The sequence below is a fragment of the Quercus lobata genome, chromosome 6 (genome assembly GCF_001633185.2).
Source record: "Quercus lobata isolate SW786 chromosome 6, ValleyOak3.0 Primary Assembly, whole genome shotgun sequence".
In the NCBI taxonomy this organism is placed as follows: domain Eukaryota; kingdom Viridiplantae; phylum Streptophyta; class Magnoliopsida; order Fagales; family Fagaceae; genus Quercus; species Quercus lobata.
This window is the reverse complement of record NC_044909.1, coordinates 20,225,487-20,246,363: the sequence shown is the minus strand read 5'-3', so window position 1 is coordinate 20,246,363 and position 20,877 is coordinate 20,225,487. Positions and strand designations below refer to the sequence as shown.

The 20,877-nt window shown below is 38.9% G+C and overlaps 1 protein-coding gene across 1 annotated transcript; it reads left to right on the top strand.

The window, feature by feature from the left end:
• The first annotated feature begins 14,466 nt into the window (after window positions 1-14,466).
• Window positions 14,467-16,118, top strand: LOC115949957. Its single transcript, XM_031067216.1, has 4 exons — window positions 14,467-14,928; window positions 15,156-15,281; window positions 15,441-15,647; window positions 15,858-16,118. Exons 1-4 carry the CDS (start codon window positions 14,467-14,469, stop codon window positions 16,116-16,118), a joined length of 1,056 nt encoding a protein of 351 aa, XP_030923076.1.
• The last annotated feature ends 4,759 nt before the right edge of the window (window positions 16,119-20,877 follow it).

The window sequence follows — 20,877 nt, the reverse complement described above, 5'->3', positions numbered from 1 at the left end:
GGAGCCTCGTCGAGGTGCACCTCGAACATCGGGACACCCAAAAGTACCGCGTGGCCAAAGATTATGGAAATATCTCATGATCCGTGGGCCTAGTAAATTCGCGGCCCATGCCCTTGCTACATGATGGCCCACGGACTACGGCCCACGCCGGGTAATAACTAATGCCGAGGACAACCTCCTGCCCGGCCGCGTACGGGATACCTAAGGAGAGGGAATAAAACAGAACCAAGGCCTTGCATGGTCCTCGGACTCAAGCCTATGGGGAAACCAAGTATAAAAATTATTATTATTACAAGTTATGGACTGAACCAAGGCCTTGCATGGTCCTCGGACTCAAGCCTATGGGGAAAAGGCCTTGCAAGTATGGGGAAACCACTATTATTACTACAAGTTATGGACTGAACCAAGGCCTTTGCATGGTCCTCGGACTCAAGCCTATGGGGAAACCAAGTATAAAAATTATTATTATTACAAGTTATGGACTGAACCAAGGCCTTGCATGGTCCTCGGACTCAAGCCTATGGGGAAACCAAGTATAAAAATTATTATTATTACGAGTTTTGGATTGAACCAAGGCCTTGTATGGTCCTCTGACCCAAACACGGCATCAAGCCTCCAGTTCTCTCCTCGGCCAGCATGGGTAATCATTACTTTTCACTGGTCGGCCTTATTGGGCCAAACACTTATATTAGAGTTATGGCAACATCTTTTTATTATCAAGTATTTTGGTCTTAGTTGTCATCGGTTTAGATACTTTCTCATTGAGCCGAGCAGCATTTACCAATATACAAAAACATAAACGGAATATGCAAAATGAAATAATAAACACTTTTATTAATATAAGAGATTATTACAATGTACGAAAAAGGGCTCAAACAAGCCTATACAAAAGGAGAACTGCTGAAGCAACGATAACACTCGCAGTACAGAGAAGTAAACAGTCAAGCTTCTTCTAAAACTCATCTTCAAGGTCTCTTCAGTCTCTGCCTCAACATTGCTCATATCATGACAAGAACCTTCTTCGGAAAAGGATGAAGAACAAGGAAGAAGAATTGAAGGAGAAGGAAGAAGAATTGAAGGAGAAGGAAATAGTAAGGAAGAAATCAATGAAGAAGATGGAGGAGATGAAGGAGGAAGATGAAGGACATGAGTAAAGAAGGAGGAGAAGAAGAGAGAATGGATGAAAAGAAAGAAAAGGAGCAAAAGAGGGAAAAGGGAAGGCACCAGGACGGAACTGGTGCTGGGAAGACTATAAGAGGAAAGCGGAGGAGGGCACCAAGGAGCAAAAGAGGGAGAAGCAGAAGCACTTAGCCCCTGCCTCAGCCCTGACTCCTAACACGTTGGTGCCATATTAGGTATGCTCATGAGGAGCCGGGTGGTGCTGGTCTTGGTTGTTCTCGACTCAGTCACGCCGAGAGTTCGACACGACGAGTCCCTGCTTCGAATTTTGGCTGAAAGAGAGGCGAGACAGATCTTAAGTCTGCGCCACCCTTGCCCTGATCGAGCCATTTCAAGCTTTATCAGAATATGGTGTCTAGAGGAGGGGCATGATTTCTTCATCATTTGTTGCGATCTCAGAAGAATAGAAGGGAGTTAGTACGAAAGTGATGGCCTCCTGCTTGCCTTCTTATAGGAAGAGCAGAACGGATGGCATTAAATGCATTCAACCTTCCCAAAGAATCTGAAGAAAAAAGAGGCGTCCGTTCCACTTCTCCACCTTATCAAATGAGCCGCCGGATATAAATGAGCCTCGTTAAGGGGAATTCATTAAGGGCGCGTCTGGGACATCCAAGCGGCAGGAGCAGATTCCGAGCGGATTAAAAGGAATCCCTCAAAAACCGCCTAACTTCTTGGGAAACCGCTCACATAAATGCGGGATCAAGCTAAATGGGCCATATTAAGGGCCCGGGTTTGCCAAAACCCTCCTTTCCAATCCGGAATTCGGATAGAAGGGTTTTGAGGGGCTATTGTGGGGCCCAGCAATTCGTGGACCAGGCCCATTTGCCCTTAGAAAGTCCGAGGGCCCAATCCGAGGAGAACTGTGGCCCAAGCTCCATGACGCCGAGCACGGACCAATTTTTGGGAGGCAGCCGAGGACAGTCTAGTCCTCGGCAGGCCCATAATCCGCCCAGAATAAAGGGGTAAATTCGTAAGGAAATCCAAAATACCCTGGGACGATTACCCTAAATACCCTTCTGGATAAGGCCCAATGCCTGATAGAACCGTACTCTACAGCTTTATCAAGTCATCCCCAACAATTCCGGGATTAGACTGATGGGACCAATGTCAGTATTTGTAAAGACTGACCCTACACGTGGACGAAGGACATCGAACGCACATTAGTATAAAAGGAGAAGTAAGTGAATCTAGCAAAAGGAGGGGGGGGAAAAAAAGGAGACTTCATGAGGAAGATCGCCGGAACGATCCATGCACAGAACAGAGAAAGTCCTCCGTTGGACAGCCGGAAAGGACCACAAGGGTCCTCGGATCAAGTCCGAGGAGCCCATTCTCAGAGGTGGCAGTATGGCGGGGCTTTAAACGTTTAGGCCCAGTCCATTTTCCACAGGGATCTTTCTGAAATCCAGACCGGACCATCCCCCCGTGACCAAGCCCAAGCTTTTCAAGCCCACTCTCTACAAATCGTATTGTGAGGGATCTCTCCCGCGTGAACCCAAAAATGTCACTGGGCCGCGCAGGAATCGTGTCCTTACATTTACTTTAAAAAATTAATTTGAATAATTAGCTATATTTTATGATAACAATTGTGTTTAATTTTAAGGGTCTGTTTGGATTGAGTTTATTTTTGCTAAAACTGAAACTGAAAACACTGTAGCGAAATAATTTTTAAATGTGTGAATAGTACTGTGGGACCCATTTTTAATAAAAAAGTTGCTGAAAAATGGAATTTGTGGGTCCGTGGAAAAGTCAACCTTTTTACTCCCTGAAACGCGTGAAAACAAAAACAAAAAAATGAAAAGAAAAGAAAAACGCAGCAAACAAAACGCAAACACCAGATTAAGTGTTATCCAAACGGGTACTAAATGTATCTATATATATGCATGAATGCATGTGTTACATATTTTTTTTAAAAAAATAATTTGACTAATTATTTATATTTTATAATAAAAATTTTATTTAATTTTAAATGCATCCATGCGTTTGCATGAAGTTACATGCTAGTTTATAGTAACAGTAAAGACACAACCCCACACTATTGCAATTCTTTAATTTGTTTACAATTCTTTAATTTATAAGTTTACAATACAAACACCAGCCCCACAAGCCCACATACCCACATGGCCAGAGCATAAACTCAGAGACTAAAAAACTCAACAACATAAAATCAAAACTCTATAACCTGTATAACCCCACAACCCCCCCCCCCCCCCCCAAACAACCACACACATAGTGATTCAGTGAAAGAATATATTAAAACACAATAAATAGGGAAAGAAAGAGAGAAAGAGAGAGCAAAAAAACCAAATCAAGTAGCAGCAGATCAAGCGGCGGTGGAGCAGATCAAGGACAGTCTAAGTGGCGGCATCGTGGCAAATTCTTGGGGCTACAAAGTGGAAAATTTTTTTGTGTGTGAAGCAGCCTTTTTCCTTTGGGTTTGGATAGTGAAGAAGAATCATGGGAGATTTTGGGGGTAGCGTCTACGCAAGTAACACAGCAGCAAATCTTAGGTTTTATTGGGCCCTTTTTTTATGATTTTTCACATTTTGATTTATGGGCTTTTTATTTCTAAGATTAAAGACCAAAAATTTGCTGTTGGATTTTTTTTTTTTTTTTTCTCGAAGTTTAAGCTAGGCTTAAAAATAAAAAGGCCAAGTTCAAGTGAGGGTATGCAAATTTGTATTGCAGGGATTCAAAACAATTTTTTTTAATATAATATTTCGGGTTAGGGGTTGATTTGAACACCTTGACTACAACGTAGCGCTACCCCTGATAACATATGTGTAGACATCTCATTTTGTACTTGTTAATAAATTTTGGTCCTCAGCCCCAATGATGAGTTTGACATATGTCAACCAAGGGTACAATAGTTTAAAAGTAATCACAACTCAAAATTGCTCAAATCACTTTGAAAATGATACTGAAAAATGACCCTTACTCACTATTTTGACCATAATTTTGATCCATAAATAATTTTTCATTGACATTTGTTGCATTGGAAAGTAGACATTTTGAGATTCAATTTGAACACAAAGTTTTTCTAATTTGGATTTATATTGAGTGAGTTATGACCGTTTGGAATTGGACCATCAGAACTGTTAGGAAATAGGATTCATGCGTACACATGAATCAAGTGTGTGTGCGCACACTCGAAAGATCCGTACGTACACTCAATTTTAGGCAGTGGAAATTCTTTTTTGAAGGCCCAAAACATCATTATTTGATATGAGTCGGCTCTTGGACCCTTGAGATCATCCAAAGACCTCTAAAAAGCCCTGAAAACTCTAATTTTAACTTATAAATAGTCACCTTATGCCTCTAATCAAAACCCTGACAAGAGAGAGTGATTTTTTAACCTTCATCTTCTCTAAAACTCTAGTTCATCTTCTCTAATCACCCATACAACACCTAAGCACGTTTTTTACAGATTCAAAACCTCTATTTAGTTAGTTCTAAAGCAGAAACTAATTTTCTAATTTGATTTCTTAAACCCTTTTCAAAACTAGTTTTATTCTTGAGTTGTGATTACTAAAAACTTTTTTGTTCTTTGATTATTCTTGTACACTCAATCAAATCTTTCTGTTGTAGGCATTGAGGGGTCAGTTAAACAATCTCTAAACTCATAATCTTAAGCAATATGAGTATTCTTTCCATGAATTCTTTCTGTTTAATATGATTCACATGAGTTTCTTAACATAGTTTTTACAATTGTTTTTATTTTATTTTTTTGATGTCCATGATAAATGTATTAATCTAGTTTTGGGCTGATTATAACCTGTATTGGTTGTTCTTGTTTTATTATTTTGGTTTTATGTAAAGTTTAACATGTTTATTTATTTTATGTTAGATTAGTATAATTATTTTATTTGTTTCTTGTTTATTTGTTTACTTTAGTAGTTAATTTGTTTTGTTTCCTTTATGTTAGTTTAGTCTTTAGGGCTTCTAACATGCTTCTTTATTTTCTTTGTTAGCATATTTGTTTGATTAAATCTATAAAAAAATGTGATTTCAAATCTGTACTAAAGGATGCGTACACATCATTAAGTATGCATGCGAATGGTTTCAACCATTCGTATGCATAGTTAAGTCTACGTAAGCACCCCAAACCCAGATTTGACAAAAAACTTTTTTTATTATTTTAATCATTTTTCACATATTATTTGATTCTGTTTGATTCTTTTTAGATTATTTATTTATGTTTTATTATTTTCCATGTTTGTTTCAGTCTTTTTGCCATGTTTGGTTTATTTTATAATCTTTCCTTATGTGTGTGATTTAATTGTCGACTTTCCATGTTTAAATTATTTTGTTTGATTGTTTTTAATTTGTTTCCTTTTATATTGTTATGTGATCTTTAACATGTTGTTTGTGTAATTTATTTAAGTGCATGATGTATGTTTAGGTTAAGGATTAGGACTCTTTTAATATATATATACATACATACATATATATATATATATATATATATATATATTTTAAATTTAAATATGACCTAGCAATACATAATGGAGGTCGGCCTATAAGCCGAGTAGTCTTGAGTGCCTAACATCTTCCCAAGCTATACCTAAACACAAGACCCATAATTTGGTATGCAGACTTATGTATGTAACTGAGTGGCCCAAAAGGCATAATATGGTTCCTAGACCTAATCTAGGTGGCAATTACATTTTTCACCCTCCACCTGGTCCACTCCAAGGCCGAGGCGTACTCCCTTGTGCCCATAATATGGCGTCTATTTTGTGATTGTTTCTATGTTGCCCTATGGCTATCCACACCTTAAATGTACTTATTTGAGTATGTTAATGAATGTATTAGGGCGTCTATTTTGTGATTGTTTGTATGTTGCCCTATGGCTGTCCACACCTTAAATGTACTTATTTGAGTATGTTAATGAATGTATTAGGGCTATGCCATTTGGTGATTGATAAAAACCTAGTTTTCATAATGATTTGTCAAGCTTGCTTTGTTAGACATGGTCATTGCAAAAAGTTGATTTTTTTTAAGGATCAAAACCCTTGATAAGAGTATGAAAAAAACTCTCGAAAAAATATTATTGCAAAGGTCTAGAAACAAACACTATCTAAAAGGAAATTTCGACAGCTTTTGTGACCCTTAAAACAAGTGTTTTATCTTTACCAAGGATTGCCGACCCTTGAAAATTTTGAAAATAATCCTTGACAAATATCTCAAAATGAATAACCTTTTTTTAGGGTCTCTCAACCCTTAAAATAAATAAATAAATAAATAAAAGGTTAAGAACCATGTACTATAAAATCTAGATTATGCCAAAAACAAAATAATTATGATATATTGTTATATATATATATATATATATATATATATATAAAGAATAATGAGACTTTTTCAAATTTTCCATCTTGATAGTACAATTTTAATCAGAATAGTTTAGTTTTAAAACTTTTGAAATTTTTGACAATAGAGTTTCACTCACAAAACTATGCTAATTATTTTGATTTAATTTTTGGAAATAAAGTTTCATTTACAATAACTATATTAACTGTAGGGTCACAATTTTGGAACCCAAGCCCAAATTGTATGGAGTCTTGGTTTAATGAGCCCAATACAATGAATTTGTAGAGAAATGGATTGGAAACTTGGACCTTAGCGAATCAAATGATTAACCAACAGGTCTAGATGATAAAGAAAGAAAGATGACGTAGATTTACTAGGAAGCAAACGTCCTCGGATAGACTTCCCCCCCCCCTCCTTTTACCAGTCCTTCCCCCTATTTATACTGTCTTCTTCTCTTTTCCACCGTCCACGTGTAGATTTAGGTTCATAGTGATGATATTTGTCTCATCAACCCCTTCCCAAAGTCGTGGGAAGTGGTTGTAAAGGCTGAAAAGTAGGGTTCAGTTAGTTGCAGAGCACTTAATGTAATAGTAGCAGGTTTCCCTTAGATATTTCTAGGCCTCCCTTTGTCCTTTTCTTTCTTAATACCTATCATCTTCCATGGAACGGTCCGGAGTCTCATTCTCAATGGCCGACCGTCCCCTTTGTCTTCGGCCTTGCCTGGCCGAGGAGGAGTTCTTCTTTAGGATAGGCCCTTGGCCCAACATATACATTGGTGTGGGTTCTCAGCGTACTCATTCTTCCTCCCCCACATTAGCCCCTCGGGATTCTTCTTTTCTTCTCCCTGGGAGGAAAGGAGGATCTCGATATGATAAAGGACCCTTCACACCCATTTCACGCCATTTTTTACTGCAAGATATTTTTTAGTTTACCCAAGTCACATTCCTGATGTTTCAATACACGAGGTGCGCTTTCATTAAAGTCTTTACGAAGTGACGCTGATCCAATGGTTATAGACTTCTTTGGAAATTGAGCGGGATTAATTTCACTCGTAACTCTCTTTTTGAAACTTGGGTGAATTAATTTCCACCAGATTTCGCCTTCTATGTAAGACACCTTTGGAGGAATTATTCTTCCTTATTCACAGATCCTTGAGTTCTGCAGGAACCTCATGTTCTTATTCCTTTAGGCATTCCTGGGGACCCCACCATGATGGTGATCAAAGTCTAGGGAATGAGGTGGCTAAGGATAAAGTTGGGGCAAGGAAAACAAGCCCTCGACTCCTTGGGAATCAAGGATGCCGCCAAGATCCAGGATAACGCAATTAAGGCAAGGGAAGCAGAGGCCAAAGGCGTTCCTTCCTCTCACCGAGCAAGAAGGAAATCCCTCTTCCTTTAGTCAAGACCCGAAGCAAGTGTAGATTGCATCAGATTTTTGGTGTGACAAGGCTTGAGTCCCACCCGTTTCTCAGCCTTGATAACAGAACATCCTGTAGCTAAGAGAAGAGGGGTCCATCAAGCGTTCCCATTTCTTCTTCTTTCTCATCGCCGGTACCATCCATACTGGCTCGATTGCTGTTAGAACAAGATTGTGGATCTAGCGTCTCTGCTACTTCTTCTTTCTTATCGCCAGTACCGTCTATACTGGCTCGATTACTGCTAGAACAAGATTGTCGATCTACCATTTCTATGAGCTTTCCTCTCTTTTTTTTTTTTTTTCTTTTTTTTTATTTATAGTTAGCTTTTTGAAACAGGCTTGCCTAAGCCATTTTGTATATGATGTACTTTCCCTTTATTTAATAAAAGAGAACTGCATTTTTACTTTATGAGTCTTTCCTTTTTTGCAATAATCGTTTCATGAATAGGTGTATTAGTATTTTTCTTTCAAATAGGGCTTAGAATTGATGTTGTTGATGAAAAATTGTCACCCTGACTTTATCAAAACTAACAGTGGCACCCGACTGCTAACTTTAAGTAAGTTAACTATATAGGACTAATCAGGAAAATAACCGTGTGCTCTATACTGTGAATAGTGCAACCCTTAAAGAATGTAAAATTTGAAGTAAGTGATCCGAGGGGACCATCGTTTACTAGGGTTCTATTTAACATTTATGATGATGTTATAGTGTTAATCCCCTAAGCCTGTGGTCTGAGAAGCCATCTAGGAATTAGGTTCTGTTTAAATACATGAAAAAGGATGACAGAGAAGTTAGTTTCCCCTAAACCTATTGTCCGAGGAGCCATCCAGGATTTAGGTTCTGTTTAAGCACTTCATAGAGATTTCATAGTGTTAATTGCCCCTAAGCATCTGGTCTGAGGACTCAGGCATGCGTTAGGTTCTGTTTAAGCACTTCATTGAGAATTCATAATGTTAATTTCTCCCAAGCATCTGGTCCGAGGACTCAGGCATGCGTTAAGTTCTGTTCAAGCACTTCATAGAGATTTCATAGTGTTAATTTCCCCCAAGTATCTGGTCCAAGGACTCAGGCATGCGTTAGGTTCTCTTTAAGCACTTCATAGAGATTTCATTATATTAATTTCCCGTAAGCATCTAGTCCAGGGACTCAGGCATGCGTTAGGTTCTGTTTAAGCATTTTATAAAGATTTCATAATGTTAATTTCCCCCAAGCATCTGGTCCGGAGACTCAGGCATGTGTTAGGTTCTGTTTAAGCACTTCATAGAGATTTCATAGTGTTAATTTTCCCCAAGCATCTGGTTTGAGGACTTAGGCATGCGTTAGGTTCTGTTTAAGCACTTCATAGAGATTTCATATTGATAATTTCCTCCAAGCATCTGGTCCGAGGACTCAGGCATGCGTTAGGTTCTATTTAAGCACTTCATAGAGATTTCATAGTATTAATTTCCTCCAAGCATCTGGTCCGAGGACTCAGGCATGCGTTAGGTTCTGTTTAAGCACTTCATAGAGATTTCCTTGCTAGCCCCACTTCGAATCATCTTTTGATTTGTAGTTCTATCAACATGCGACGTTCTAGGCAAAGGATTCCATGCAGTGAGACAGTACCAATTGACTTTCCATCTATGTGTTGTGCCTTTGTCATTTCGATTGGCAAAGGTTCGGCGATATCGGCCATATGGTCCATGAGAACCTGTCTCATGAGCCCCCAATATAGTTTCGTATGGAGAAATCTTCTACATGGCATAAGTCGTGACCAAAATGGTCTCCTCCACCAATGGTCGATATATTGTTGTACTGCATCAGTAGGTTGAACATTCAACTTGCTTAGACCTAGGTCCCCATAAACGGCGCCAATTGTAGGGTCACAATTTTGGAACCCAAACCCAAATTGTATGGAGTCTTGGTTTAATGAGCCCAATACGATGAATTTGTAGAGAAATGGGTTGGAAACTTGGACCTTAGTGAATCAAACGATCAACCAACAGGTCTGGATGATAAAGAAAGAAAGATGACATAGATTTACTAGGAAGCAAACGTCCTTGGATTATATCTGAGGAGACTTCCCCCCTTTCTTTTACCAATCCTTCCCCTATTTATACTGTCTTCTTCTCTTTTCCACCGTCCACGTGTAGATTTAGGTTCATAGTGATGATATTTGTCCCATCAGCCCCTTCCCAAAGTCGTGGGGAATGGTTGTAAAGGCTGAAAAGTAGGGTTCAGTTAGTTGCAGAGCACTTAATGTAATAGTAGCAGCTTTCCCTTGGATATTTCCAGGCCTCCCTTTGTCCTTTTCTTTCTTAATACTTATCCTCTTCCATGGAATGATCCGGAGTCTCATTCTCAATGGCTGATCGCCCCCTTTGTCCTCGGTCTTGCCTAGCCAAGAAGGAGTTCTTCTTTAGGCTGGGCCCCTGGCCCAACATATACATTGGTGTGGGCTCTCAGCGTACTCATTCTTCCTCCCCCACATTAACAATTTTAATGAACTTAATTATAGTACATCATATGACATCAAGAGAGAAAAAAAGAAGAAGAGATATAGTACTTGATAAGTCCAAAAAATAATGGCTTCGTCATTTAATCTCTAAGATACTTTACACATTTATAGCGAGCATTTATGACAAGGAGTAATGGATGGAGCAACGAGAAAGAAGACGTTACACAGGTCAAAGCACTAGTCTGTAACGCCTCAACCATTACAAATGAGAATGAATGCAAAGATTCGTTGCTCATTAAAGACAAGGATGGATATAAAGTCAAAAAGAAATAGCACCAAAAGGTACCCACAATTCTCACTCCAAAAACTACTCCTAAGTTGAATTCGCTTGCAATACACTTCAACTGAATGCCATTCTAACTTAATCATTGGAGGGTGTTTAGTAAACACCACACTGGTGTATTACTTTTTCTCTATTTTAGATTTGTTGCAAGTTCGTCCTTGGATGAAGCCATTACCATCGTTTATCCGCAAAGACGAAGATCTCAACTGTTGATTTTCTGCATCATCAGTACTTATTCTATAAATTTACTATGAATTTTTTAATGAAAAAAACTAAAAAATTTATTATGATATAGTGTCACATTTCTCATATGGTATACCAAGTAAGATTTTATAGTTTCACATGAAATGATTTTGTGTTTGGTTAGATTTTAGAATTCATGTGAATTTCTATTACATGTAATTCAGATAAGTCATTTTGAGTATGAAATTATGAATTGAAATGACTTAAAAATTCATGGTTTTAATTAAATCCTTTTTAATGTTGGATATCTGCTTTGGGTATCATTAAATAAAAAATTAAATAAACATTTTTACATTAAAAAAAACTTGGGAAAAATGTAGTTTCTCCCCCTTTATACTTGGGATAGTTCACAATTCCCCCTAAATCTTAAAATAGAACAATTTTAATTTCCCTTTAGATTTTAAAAATGAGCAAATACATAGTACTATTATTTTTTAAGTTAAAACTCTAACAAAATCTTATGATTTTAAGAATATTCCACTGTGTTATATCTAAAATACTTGCACAAAATTTTAATATCCCAAAACTTTTTTTCACATATTTTGAATTTTATGTGGTAGTCATGCTTGAAAAGTTGAAATATTAAAATATAGGGTATTTTATTTATTACCTAGAGAACTCTGATTTACTAAGTTTTAATCTTCTAGACCTATAATTTTATCTAATGAGAACTTCAATTTCACATATGCCTTTTCTTATCTTGTTCTTTTTATTTGTTTTCTTGATTAAAATGATGTTTATAAAATGCTAAGTAAGATAAAGAAGATAATAAAAAATGATATTTGATGTGTCTAGCTATGATGTTTAACTTATTTGGTTTTTAATGAACATCATATTAAACAAGAAAAGGAGGAAAAAAAAAAGCATCAATTGTAGAATATGATATAATTCATTGTGAAAATATAAATATTAGGGCAATGTATTAACAAAGCTCAGTTGCTTACTGTTGGAAGATGACGTTATTCATAATCATTCTTAGAAGTTTTTAGTAAGTGGATATTAATTTGGAAAATAGATTCTAAGAAACTATCATGAAATAGATATTTATATGTTATATAGCTACTCTAAGTTTGTGTATAATCAAAATCCTTATATGAATGAAATTAGAATTGTATGACGTACATATTTTTGTACATAGTTTCATTCTTTTTTAGATGGAAACTCCATGTTAATTTTCACAATGAAGAGGAAGCACATGCTTGCACGTGCCACCAAAACTACATGCGTTTATATAAATAAACCAAATATTAGTTGTAAGGACACGATTCGTATCGAACCGTAACAGTGTTGGGTTCGCACGTAAAAAGGCTCAAACAATATCATTTGTAGAGCGTGGGTTTGAAAGGCTAGGCCTTAGTCACCAGGCGGTGAGTCTTTTAGTGATGTTCATACATAGCTAAGTTATTTTCGCCCTAGGAGTCTTTCTCCAGGAGGCGGGCTGGGAGGCTCTGGTTTTTGGTCATTTTTCCCAGCCTCTTGTTTGGCGCACCTACCTTTTCATTATATAGTCCTTCTTGGTTGATCCTAACCCTCCACTTGTTGATCAGGCAGGCGCTTACTTCTGTATCCATCCCATTGACCATCCCCTCTTACTTTCTACTAGTTGCGAAGATCGAAGTTACACCGTCCAAACGTCTTTTCTCATTAACCAGATCTGGACGTTGGCAGGTGCATTTAATGCGGAGGGGACGCATTTTCCTTGATCCAATTTTGTACCCTGCTTCCATGTGGGCCCCATTCTACTCACATCCCTTTTAGGGGGCTGTTTGGGAATAGCCTTTACCAAGACGTTGATCTTCCCATTGAAGTCCTGGAGTGCCGAGGACAGGATAGTCCTCAGCCGTTCCCCTTGACACCCCGGCCATCGATCATTTGTCCTCGGCACAAGACCTCCTCGGCACGGGCCCTGGGCCCAGATAGAGTTTGGGCCGGATTGTAAACTTCCCGGACCCACAATAGCCCCTCAAAATCCTGTTATCCGTCTCCTCGGACGGATATGAGGGTTTTAATGACATCAGATATCTGCTAATGCCTGTCAATCCTTGTCACCTATCGGTTCCCGAGGCTTTTCATCTGCCCGAGGCACGTTCCTAGAGCCCTTGGAAGGCGAAACGTGGCCTCATTAAATACAGGCGGCTTTGTGCTTCCCACGTTCTACGGTATGATGGAAATCGAACGATGGTGATCTCCTGGTCTTTATGGGCGGGAAAAGGTGTGCAGTTACCCTAGAAAGTATAAAGGATTTTTTGGGGATGGATCCGTCTCTTCAGTTCTGCACTTAAGAGTTTTAGTCGTGTATTCTGGGTTCATCTGAACTTCCGCCCAAATTCAAGTCTATCTCAAGCACATAAAGCCTGTCCGAAGCGTAATTCTTCTCTTATGTAAGTTCCCTACCTCCATTTACTCGTGCTTTTTCTTTTCTGGGTTTATTTCTCTTTGGCTCCCTTTCCTTTCTCGTCGCGGGTCGGGTTTGTTTTAGTAAATCAAAAAGATGACTAAACTGAGACTGAGGAAATTAGTCGATACTGAAGAGGCGATGAATAAGTTCATCATTGATTATAGGATTCCCCCCAACGTAAGTCTGAAGCACTGTAAGATGGGGGAATGGCACTATAAGAGGGAAACGGGCGCGGTAGTAATTCCCGTCCTCGTCTTTGTAGAGGGAGGTATGAGAATCCCTATGGGGCCAGTGACGAGGGGTTACCTCAGACACTTCCGTTTAGCCCCCACCCAGTGCGCCGGTAACGTTTTTAGGATTCTGGGTTGCGTGGACGCTTTAAATGAGAAGATGGGGTTAAGACTGACCCACCATGACGTGAACTGGTGCTATAACCTCCAAAAATTGAAGGGGAAAACCTACTACATGAAGTCGAGGGACGAAAGGGTTCGATTAATCCAGTGCCTCCCTAACTCCAACAAGGGACTGAATAAGGATTTCTTTATCGTCTCTGGGGAATGGCACGATGGCGATCCGTGCCCCATAGTAGAAGGAGAACCAGGTGGGGTACTGGGAATGGAAGGGGGATGACCCTTTACGCCATTCTAATCTAATGTTTGTTCGGTAACTAACCATGCATACGTGTTTGTCTTTTTGTAGATCTACACGCCTACACACGACATTTTCATTTAGTTAACCGGGCGGACTTGGAGACCGTTTTGCAAGCAGCAGTTTTTGTAAATAACAGAGATGGTCAAGTCCGAGCTGCTCACAAGATATTAGGGTACCCCCCTGTTCAGAAGTCATTTGCGGACGCAAGGCACGTGATCAGCGCCAGCCGTCCTTGGCTCCCAAAAATTACCGTGGTTGAGACAGGATTCCTTATTTCCCAGGAACCATCTATCCCTGTGAACATCCCACCGGTGGGCCCCTCTTCGTCTCATCAAGTAGTAGAGGACGAAGGCGAGCTAGACCGGCCTGAGGAAGGATTTGGGGTTTTTGACCTAGTCTACCAATCCGAGGATCCTTCTGGTGATATAGGTAACCCAGCCTTGTCCGAGGCGGAATTGTCGTCAATAGGCACCTCTTCTCAAGTCGAAATGGGACTTAAGAGAAAACCCCTGACCCCCCTTCTCCAACTCCTTGAGGGCCAACCTGGGAAGGATACACAGGGAACGCCACAACCCGATGCTCCTTCTCCACCACCTCGGCCCCCTACTATCCAGACTAGGTCATCTTCCACCAAGTCACAGCCACAATCCACCCGCCCAAAACTTCCTGCTTCCTCCCAACCAGATCGGCCTCCTCGACCTGAAGGCGCTGATTCAAAGAGAAAGAGGAGCCCCAAGGGCAAGGAAGTCACAGACGAGGGAAAATCCCAACCTTCTAAGGCGAAGAATGAGGCTCCGCGCACTAAACAACTGAAGATTGGACACCAGGGCAAGGGCAAAGAAACTGAAGTCCAAACTTCTCAAGGCAAGGGAAAGGAGATTGAGGCCCAGTCCTTACCGAGTGCCTGGCTTCTTGCCCCAATGCTTCACGGGAGTCCACTACTAGAAACGGCATCCATGAGGGACCTTGGAGATGGCGAGGGTGGCTACGTGGCGGACGCATTAGGGAGAACCATGTTACTCCCTAATGACATGGATGAACTGAGGAGAATGAGGATGCAGAAGGTCTTCCTCAGTACTAAGAGGTACTTGGGCATGGTAAGATTTCTTGAAACCTAACATTTTATTAACTCTTGCCACTGGTTTGTCACTAAATACACACTCATCTCCCTTGTCAGGCTCTCCAGGCAACCTATAGAATGGAGGAAGAGGTGAATAACAAGAGTAAGGCAGCCGAGAACGAATGCAAGAAGCACATAACGGCCTCGAAGACTCTCGAAGCCTCTGAGGATGAACTTGCCAAAGTCAAGGCTGACTTAACAATAACTATCCGTGAGAGGGATAACGTCTCGGCGGGCTTAGCTAGCGCCCAAAAACAGGCCGAGGACCAAACAAAGCGCGTACTTGAAGCCGAGGATCAGTTGCGAATAGCCAAAGATCTGATCGAGGGTTTAAATAAGTAGCTGGCCGCGGCCGAGCATGACAAAGGGGTGGCAGAATATGCCCGTGATGAAGCCCTAAGGGCCAAGAAGGAGGCCGAGTTTGCCAGAAATGAGGCAGAGATTGCCAAGGAAACGGCCGAGGATGACGGTTATAATGCGGGGGTGACCGAAACCCAAGCCATCCTTAAAGCCCAGATTCCTGGAGTGTGCAGGTTTTATTGCTCCCAGGTTTGGGAAGAGGCATTGAAGCGAGCTGGGGTGGACGCTTCATCTGATTTGTGGAAGGCGGAGAACATATTCTACCCTACTGCCATCCGCGAGGCCACTTCGACCAGCTCTGTGACTATGGATGACCAACCCAAGGAAGGGGTCACCCCGTCGGAAGACTTATAGGTCAGCGGTTCTTCTGGCAAAACGCTTAAAGAGGGAGAACTTCAGGATGTGATAGAGATATCTCAGCATATGGATCCTGAGGCACCTAAAGAGGTTACTGAGCCCGTGGTTAGCATTCAGGTGTCTAGTGCTGAGGAGCCAGCCACACTTGCCCAGACATCACAGGCAATTCCCCTTGCTGTGGTCCCCCAGAGTACCAATGCTGACCCTGTTCAGCCTTCCCCAGAAAGGACTATCCTCCAGGGCGTCGAAGCTGATCCCGTTCCTTCCTCCCAGGACGTGACCGACACAAAACTAAAAAAGTAGAAATCCTGGCTAGGCTTTTGTATTCGTTTTTAGTTTAACGATTAACTTGTTTCTTTTTATTTCGAAAACTTTCTAATCTGTTAATAATTGGAAAGCGTTTGAACATGTATATATGAAATCTTGTTTTTCCTTTTTCCTTCTGGTTACTTGTTAGCTGTCCTCGTTGATACGTAATATTGTTTATGAATTCTGCACTAATTCATTTTAACATGTACGAATATTTGTGCATGCAATACATTTAACATCATGTTTCAAAACCCTAGCTTACTTGCACCCGCAGAGCCTTTAGACTCATTTCTAACCCTCATTCAACTAAGGCTCATTTCTAACCCTCATTCAACTAAGATATAGGCATCATTTTTGATATCACGTGTAACTGCCACGTCCTGCTTAATGCCTAGGTTTCATGAAAGTGATTGGTTTCCCCATAGGTTTGAGTCCGAGGACCATACAATACCTTGATTCTGTCCAAAACTCAGTTTTCTGGTCTAAGTAGTTGGTTTACCATAGGTTTGAGTCCGAGGACCATACAATACCTTGGTTCTATCCAAAACCCAGTTTTCTCATCCAAGTAGTTGGTTTCCCCATAGGTTTGAGTCCGAGGACCATACAATACCTTGGTTCTGTCCAAAACCCAGTTTTCTCATCCAGGTAGTTGGTTTCCCCATAGGTTTGAATCCGAGGACCATACAATACCTTGGTTCTGTCCAAAACTCAGTTTTCTCATCCAAGTAGTTGGTTTCCCCATAAGTTTGAGTCCGAGGACCATACAATACCTTGGTTCTGTCCAAAACTCAGTTTTCTCATCCAAGTAGTTGGTTTCCCCATAGGTTTAAGTCCGAGGACCATACAATACCTTGGTTCTGTCCAAAACTCAGTTTTCTTTTTGTGTGGGACCTTGGCTTTAGGGGAGTTAGCTCCTCGGCCAAGCCCCTAGAATTATCCATGCGATTAAAGCTACCAAGCGTAGCCCCTAGTCAAGAAGCATAGCCCCTAGCGGAACTTTACACTAAAACTCTATAACCAATTGTTAGAAATGACAAAGGATCTCTCTCGATCTACCGCCTATGCCAACACACAAGCCTTCCCCACAAACGGCGCCAATTGTAAGGACACGATTCGTATCGAACCGTAACAGTGTTGGGTTCGCACGTAAAAAGGCCCAAACAATATCATTTGTAGAGCGTGGGTTTGAAAGGCTAGGCCTTAATCACCAAGCGGTGAGTCTTTTAGTGATGTTCATACATAGCTAAGTTATTTTCACCCTAGGAGTCTTTCTCCAGGAGGCGGGCTGGGAGGCTCTGGTTTTTGGCCATTTTTCCCAGCCTCTTGTTTGGCGCACCTACCTTTTCATTATATAGTCCTTCTTGGTTGATCCTAGCCCTCCACTTGTTGATCAGGCAGGTGCTTACTTCTGTATCCATCCCATCAACCGTCCCCTCTTACTTTCTACTAGTTGCGAAGATCGAAGTTACACCGTCCAAACGTCTTTTCTCATTAACCGGATCTGGACGTTGGCAGTTGCATTTATTGCGGAGGGGACGCATTTTCCTTGATCCAATTTTGCACCCTGCTTCCCTATGGGCCCCATTCTACTCACATCCCTTTCAGGGGGCTGTTTGGGAATAGCCTTCACCAAGACGTTGATCTTCCCATTGAAGTCCTAGAGTGCCGAGGACAGGATAGTCCTCAGTCGTTCCCCTTGACACCCCGGCCATCGATCATTTGTCCTCGGCACAAGACCTCCTTGGCACGGGCCCTGGAGCCAGATAGAGTTTGGGCCGGATTGTAAACTTCCCGGACCCACATTAGTTTATCGTAGATTATAAAAAATTTTTAAAATAAATGATGGAACTCATTTTAAATTTACTAAATTTTTTAACAATTGAGTTTAAATGAAGTAGTATTTTATTTTATTTTTTAATTTTTTTTAAATCACTTAAAATAAAAATGGTATCAATTTTTTTAAAAAAAAAAGAAAAAAAAAGGAAAAACAACAATGAAAAAAAAAAGACTCACAAAATAAAAATAAAACCTAGAACCATGTTAAAAATTTTAATGTACTTATAATGTGCTATATACCATACAACTTGTAATACATATATTGAATCTTGTAGTGCATGCATGACTCGTTAGACCCCAACTTTTCTTATGAGACAAAATATTATGATAGATTATTAAAAATATATAAAAGAAATAATAAAACATTTCAAAATTTCTATAAACTTGTTAGGACATATGTGATTCAATGTTAGGAACATATGTCAACATTTTATGTAATTGGCTAATCCTTTGACAAATTGCACATTACTTGTAATTGGGTAGATCTAAAATGTGTTTAATGCTTCAAGAAATAAGGTTTCAAGTTTAAGTGTTAAAACTATGCAAGTCTGCCAAAGAATCAAGTGAGAAAGTGTAGGATTTTAAAGCTCGACAGCTAGCATCTATTGAGGTTTAAAAGTTTCTGAAGCCCATGGCTCAACAACTAGCTCGATAGATGACTATCTATTGAGGTTTATGAAATTTAGTTTTTCATAACTGATTTCAATCCAATTCGTGAATGTATATTTGGGTTTTCTTTTTTCACAACCCTAAACATACATAAGGATTTTTTTTGAGAGCCATAAAAGGTTACAGAAGTTGTACAAGAGCACAATTCCACAAGTGTGAAGAAAAGTGTGACTGGAAACCTAGTTTGCCATAATTCTTCTTTCTCTTGAAGAAGCTACTATGTTTGTACACCTTAGGGTTTTGTGACCAATAAACTCCATGATCTTTATAGTGTGATGAACTGAAAAAATTTGCAGCCAACATCCTTCTGAAGTTGGTGATCAAGTCGCGTATTGGGATCTGCACAATTGGTTAGTCACATATTGGGAGTCGTGCATTGAAATGAGAGATTGTCACTACAAAACAAGTCCAATTGGGTATTGGGACAAGGGTTCAACTGTAGGTTGGTAGAAGGTACTGAAATTCCTTTACTTGTAACTACTTGTTTTAATAATAGTGGATTCTTAGGAGTAGTGACCTTAAAATCACCTGGTGGGGTTTTTGCCGTGTAGGTTTTCCCCATTCATAAACAAATTACTGTGTCAATTTATTTTCTGCTACATACTTTAGTTAATTGGTGATTTGTTTGTGCTGCTACATACAATTGCATGTTAATTTGATTAATTAATAAACTTGACTAATTAATTAATTAATATACCACAAGGGGTCAATACTTTTTGGCCTATCAAAACTTATGATATTAAAATTTTAATTGATATATATATATATATATATATATATATTAACTTTTGAAATTTTGGTAATAGAGTTTCACTTATGACTATGTCAATTATTTTAATGCCTTTATAATGCTTCACATGACATCGAGAGAGAAGAAAAAGGGGGGAAATGATTTTAATATTCTTAGAGATTATGATTTGGACATGTTTAAAATATGTAAATTTATTGTGAAAGTTTTAATGAAAAAAAAAATATAAATGTTAATTATGATATAACTTCACATTTCTCATATAGTATACCAAAATAAGGTCTTATAATTTTGAGTCTCAAAAAAAAAAAAAAAACAAGCAAACAAAACAAAACAAAAAAAGTCTTATAATTTTACATGAAATGATTTTTTCTGTTTAGCTAGATTTTAGCTATAACTTGGGTGAATTTATATTACGTGTAATTCAAGTGATTCATTTAGAGCATGAATTGAAATGACTTGAAAAAGATTCATAGTTTTAATTAAAAATTAAAACCCTTTTAAAAGGATAAATTAAACTTTTGATGGCATAATATTTTTCTTTTAACGGCTAAATCACTCAAAAAGTGGGACGAGGTGGTCACTTTGAAAATGATCTCAAACATAAGGAATGAAGTTGAAATTTTCAAATAAAAGGGAACAAAATGGAAACAGCTCATACATAAGGGCAAAAATGTAGCCATTTGTGCTACCATAATTTGGAGGACCTAACGTATAGTATGAATATGTTTAGTGTCTAATAATATATGATATTGAATTGCATAAATTTAGCTCCAAGTAAAATAAAAATAAAAATAAATAAAAAAAGAGAAGAAGAATTGCGTAAAACTTAGGTGCTGCATGCGAATCGAAAGGAAAATAGAAAATAGGAATTAGCTGCTAAGCACGTGCATGTCTGAGTTTTAAGAATTAAGAATTTTTTTTTTTTTTTCTTTTTGCAATAATGCAATATACTTGCACTTGTAAAAGCCAGAACATAGGACTATAGTTTATAACTTTCTTTCAGGTAATATGCATACATTTTCAGCTGACTTGTCTAGATTTTTTTTTTTTTTTTTTTTTTTTAAATTTATAAGAAAATAGTAACTTTCATTAAGAAGAAGATGAATATAGCAACGAGAACTCAATCATATATAGATTTTCCTCTATCTAAGTTATATAACTATCAATATTTTTGGTAAACTATGCCAAGATATAAACTGGTCGATTTCCCTGTCACTTCACATGTGATACTTTTATCATTCTAAACACCTTCATCTGTAGCTGAATCCCACAATAACATTATCAATAGCGGACTAACATATCATAAATCATTTATGTATAAATTGTATCAAAAGTGGGTTCCAGTCAGCTCAACTAGTAAAATCTTTGATGGTTGTATAAGAGATCTAGAGTTCAATCCCTGCTTACACCAAAAACTAATTGGTGTCTTGGTCTAATAATAAAAGAGTTATCATCAAGAGCGGAAGTCATAGGATGAAACTCTCTCAAAAAAAAAAA